The sequence below is a fragment of the Entamoeba dispar genome, genomic scaffold, assembly GCF_000209125.1.
Source record: "Entamoeba dispar SAW760 scf_1105229462227 genomic scaffold, whole genome shotgun sequence".
Taxonomy (NCBI): Eukaryota; Evosea; order Mastigamoebida; family Endamoebidae; genus Entamoeba; species Entamoeba dispar.
This window is the reverse complement of record NW_001855087.1, coordinates 1,670-5,635: the sequence shown is the minus strand read 5'-3', so window position 1 is coordinate 5,635 and position 3,966 is coordinate 1,670. Positions and strand designations below refer to the sequence as shown.

Here is a 3,966-nt window from a genome sequence, read left to right as displayed (position 1 = left end):
TTTAAAATATTTAAAACATTTTTAAATATGAAATAATTAAAAACATCATAAATTATAAAGAAATATTCATTATTAAAATTAAAAATCAATTTCAAGTATTTGAATAATTATTAATATGAGAAAAGAATATAACAAGAAGTCAAAAATGAATAATAGAAGAAATGAAATAATTAGATAATGGTAATCATAAATAATGATTCATTAAATTAACAATAAAATCAAATAATTAAAATATTATAAAATATACAACTTGTTTATAATATCATTTTTATTTAATTTCATGTTTTATTATCTGTAAATCATTACACAATATCTTTAATATTCATATTTATTATATTCACAATGATTACTTTCAAATTCAACTGTTATAATGTTTTTCTCATTGTTTTTATATTCAAAAGTCTTTTATAACTTTTTTATTCAAATAATTAATGAACTAACTCAATTACTTATTGTTTATTCTTTTTGTATCAATATATGTATGAAAAAGCATTTCTTGGTATTGTTTTATTCTTCTTTAACTCTTCTGTGCATTTACATTTACCGAGACAACCATCCCCAAATGATGTAATTGATGATGGTATGTTAATTGATGTTAATGATAAGCATAGATAAAAACATCCATAGTGTAATTCACTAATTGTTGTTGGTAATATAACTTCACTTAATGAACAACATTCATTAAAACAACAATGTGTTACCTCACTGATTGTTGTTGGAAGTGTAATTGATTTTAATGATGCACAACAACGAAAACAATAATCTCCTAATTCACTAATTGTTGTTGGAATTGTGATTGATGTCAATAACTCACATCCAAAAAAACAACGATCATCTAATTTAGTAATTGTTGATGGAATAATAAACTCATTAATATCTTTCATTTTAATCTTCTTTCCATTTATTTTTCGTAGGTTATCTGGTGTATTAAAACTAACTAACACTGGTTCATGTATAAATACTTTATCTTCACATATAAACTTTACATTTTCTATATTTATATTGACTAATGATGAACAGTCGGTAAATTCGTCATTGCCAAGTGACATAATAATTGGTGTTGGAATATTAATTGATCTTAATGATGAACACCCATCAAAACAATTAGCTGCTTTTTTACTAACTGTTGTTGGTATATAAAATGATTTTAATGATGAACATTCATAAAAACAACCATCTCCTAATTTACTAATTGATGATGGTATCTTAATTCTTCTTAATGATTTACAATATTCAAAACAATACTTTCCTATTTTACTAATTGTTGTTGGTATATTAATTGACGTTAATGATCTACATCTATAAAAACAATGACCACCTAATTTAGTAATTGAAGATGGAATAATAAATTCATTAATATTTTTCTTGAAAATATTCTTTCCATTGATTATTTGTAATTTTTTTTGGTATTTCAATACTAACTAACACTGGTTCATTCATAAATATTCTTTCTTCACTGATAAATTGTAGATTTTCTATATTCATTGATGTTAATGGTATACATTCCCTTAAATGTTCTTCAAAACAATCATGTCCTATTGATATAACTGATGAAGGTATAGTAATTGTTGTTAATGATGTACATTCATAAAAACAACAATATCCTAATTTACTAATTGTTGTTGGTATAGTAATTGATGTTAATGATTTACATGCATCAAAACAATACTTTCCTAATTTACTAATTGTTGTTGGTATATTAATTGTTGTTAGTTCATAACATTCATCAAAACAATAATCTCCAAGTGATTTAACTTCTGATGGTATTGTATTCCCATATGATTTTCTATCATATTGTGTATATACTATATTTTTACAGATATTTCCTTGTTCTTTTTCTTGTAAATATTCTGAATAACTTACTAAATACCATATTACTTGTTTAAATATTCTTCCATCATTAAATATTTCATCACTTCTATTATAAATATGAAATGTTTCAATATTAGTAAATAATTTTCTTGAATATTCATTTAAAGAAATTGGATTAAAATGAAATCGTTCCATATTTCCTTGAAATCTTTTAACTCCCATTTCTAAATTAATAAAATCTTCAATGTCATTAAAATACATTGATGTTATCATTATTTCATTATATCCTAATTTCATTATTACTTTATTGTTTATTAGTTGTTTTTTCCATTCTTCTATTTAAATTTGAACTTCAAATATTTTTAAGATTATTATTCTATTTTATTCTATTTCTATTTTAATTTTAATCTAAAAATTATTTATTAGATTTTAATTATTGAGGAAATATTCTAAAAATAATAAAATTGAACTAAAAAATAAAAAATTGAATGATTTAATAAAGATGGTAAATCAAATTATAAAAAGAGAAATGAAACACGTTGGAATGATTTATTGAATGAGTACAACTTCATGTCAATGATATGAATGAAATTTAAAACATTAAAATGACTAATAAGAGGTGTGTTTAGTCATTAGAAATAATCTAACGTTTACGTCACAAAGAGATGGAATGTTTTTATAATATTCAATCAATTGGAATGTAATTATGATTCACTTAGTGTTGATGAAAAGGAATAAAGAAAGGTAAGAAGATAAGAAATTAGAATGAATTTAAAGAGATATTGATGAACAATGAGACATTTTGATTGATCAAGAAAAACAAGAATTGAAAATGATAGAAGAAAAAGAATGAACAAGTAAAGTACAATCTATGAATTAGTTATCAGATGAACTAGATGAAATGATAGAAATTATTAAACAAAAGATGAAAAAAGAAATAAAACAGATGTAATCAAATAATTTTCAAAGAAGAATAATGAAGATTTTGATAAAAGAAGATAGATGAGACAACAGATCAAGATATGTTAAAATACAAACACTAAACATTGTATCAAAGAGAAATGAAGAAATATCAAAAGTATTATCTCATCAATCATACATTATTTTATAATTATTATCTTCAACAAATAGAAACAGTATGTTTTGTATTATAGATAATATAAATGATAACAAGAAAGAAGAAAAGAGAAAAGAATAAGAAAGTTAATAAGAATTATACAAAATTGATTACAAATGATTCTCTGCAATAAAGAAACATTATATACAAAGAAAATATAACTAAATGAAATATATCAATTAACAACATATATCAAATGTTTATATATTATAACAATAGAAATAAATTAATATGAAAAACAAACTCAATAAACAAATAAAAGTATTTTAAATCAAAATTAATGAATTCAAAGAATAAATAATGTAAATTGATAAATAATGTGAATGTAACAAAATAAAGATAAAAGAAATGAACAAATAAATATGAAAAGATAAATAAAACACAAACATACTAATAATTGACAATACAATCATTAATAATGAAATACTTCAATTAAACAAATGAAATCATTTGAATAATAATATAATAAGAAATAACATAAAAGTTGATGAAGTGATAAATGTAAATTATTATCAAATAGTATTAAAACAAAATGAATAGAAATAATGAAAATGGAAAGAATAACAAAACATAGAATAATAAGTAAATCAAATGAATGTTGTATTAAATAATAAAAGAGCATAAAAATGAATAGAAACAAACAACAAAACACTGAAATAATCAGATGAAAAGAAATTCATGTGAAATCAAAATAATCAATTAATAAAATAATAATAACAAAATTTAAACAAGTTAATAACACATGAAATGAAAGATAAAATACAATGAAATTTAATGATTAACTAACATAAAGTATATACTCTAATTTAGATATACAAGATAAATGATAATAATTCATTGTTGAAAATGATACATTTTATTAATTTAATCATTTTTATAAATTGTATAATTGATAATACAATCTGTTAAACATTGATGGTATTATAAAATAAATGAAATGACATTTCTATTTATTTTATGTTGATTCATTGATTTATATAATGAATAAGATAAAAGAAAGAAGAAAAGAAAAAGAAATAAGATTCGAAGAAAATAGA

General features: G+C 20.8%; 1 protein-coding gene across 1 annotated transcript, besides 9 other annotated features; it reads right to left on the bottom strand.

Moving 5' to 3' along the window:
• Positions 1-279: a sequence feature (AT_rich).
• Positions 280-470: 191 nt separating this feature from the next.
• On the bottom strand, positions 471-2,109 carry EDI_127560 (uncharacterized protein; the record flags this gene model as incomplete). The annotated part of the gene is made up of 2 exons (XM_001739534.1): positions 471-1,376; positions 1,423-2,109. 2 exons carry the CDS (start codon positions 2,107-2,109, stop codon positions 471-473), a joined length of 1,593 nt encoding a protein of 530 aa, XP_001739586.1.
• Positions 2,085-2,223: a microsatellite.
• Positions 2,224-2,313: a sequence feature (AT_rich).
• An 835-nt stretch (positions 2,314-3,148) lies between these two features.
• Positions 3,149-3,326: a microsatellite.
• Positions 3,327-3,385: 59 nt separating this feature from the next.
• Positions 3,386-3,555: a microsatellite.
• Positions 3,459-3,651: a microsatellite.
• Positions 3,597-3,724: a microsatellite.
• Positions 3,725-3,782: 58 nt separating this feature from the next.
• Positions 3,783-3,820: a sequence feature (AT_rich).
• A 92-nt stretch (positions 3,821-3,912) lies between these two features.
• Positions 3,913-3,966: part of a microsatellite that runs on past the window's edge.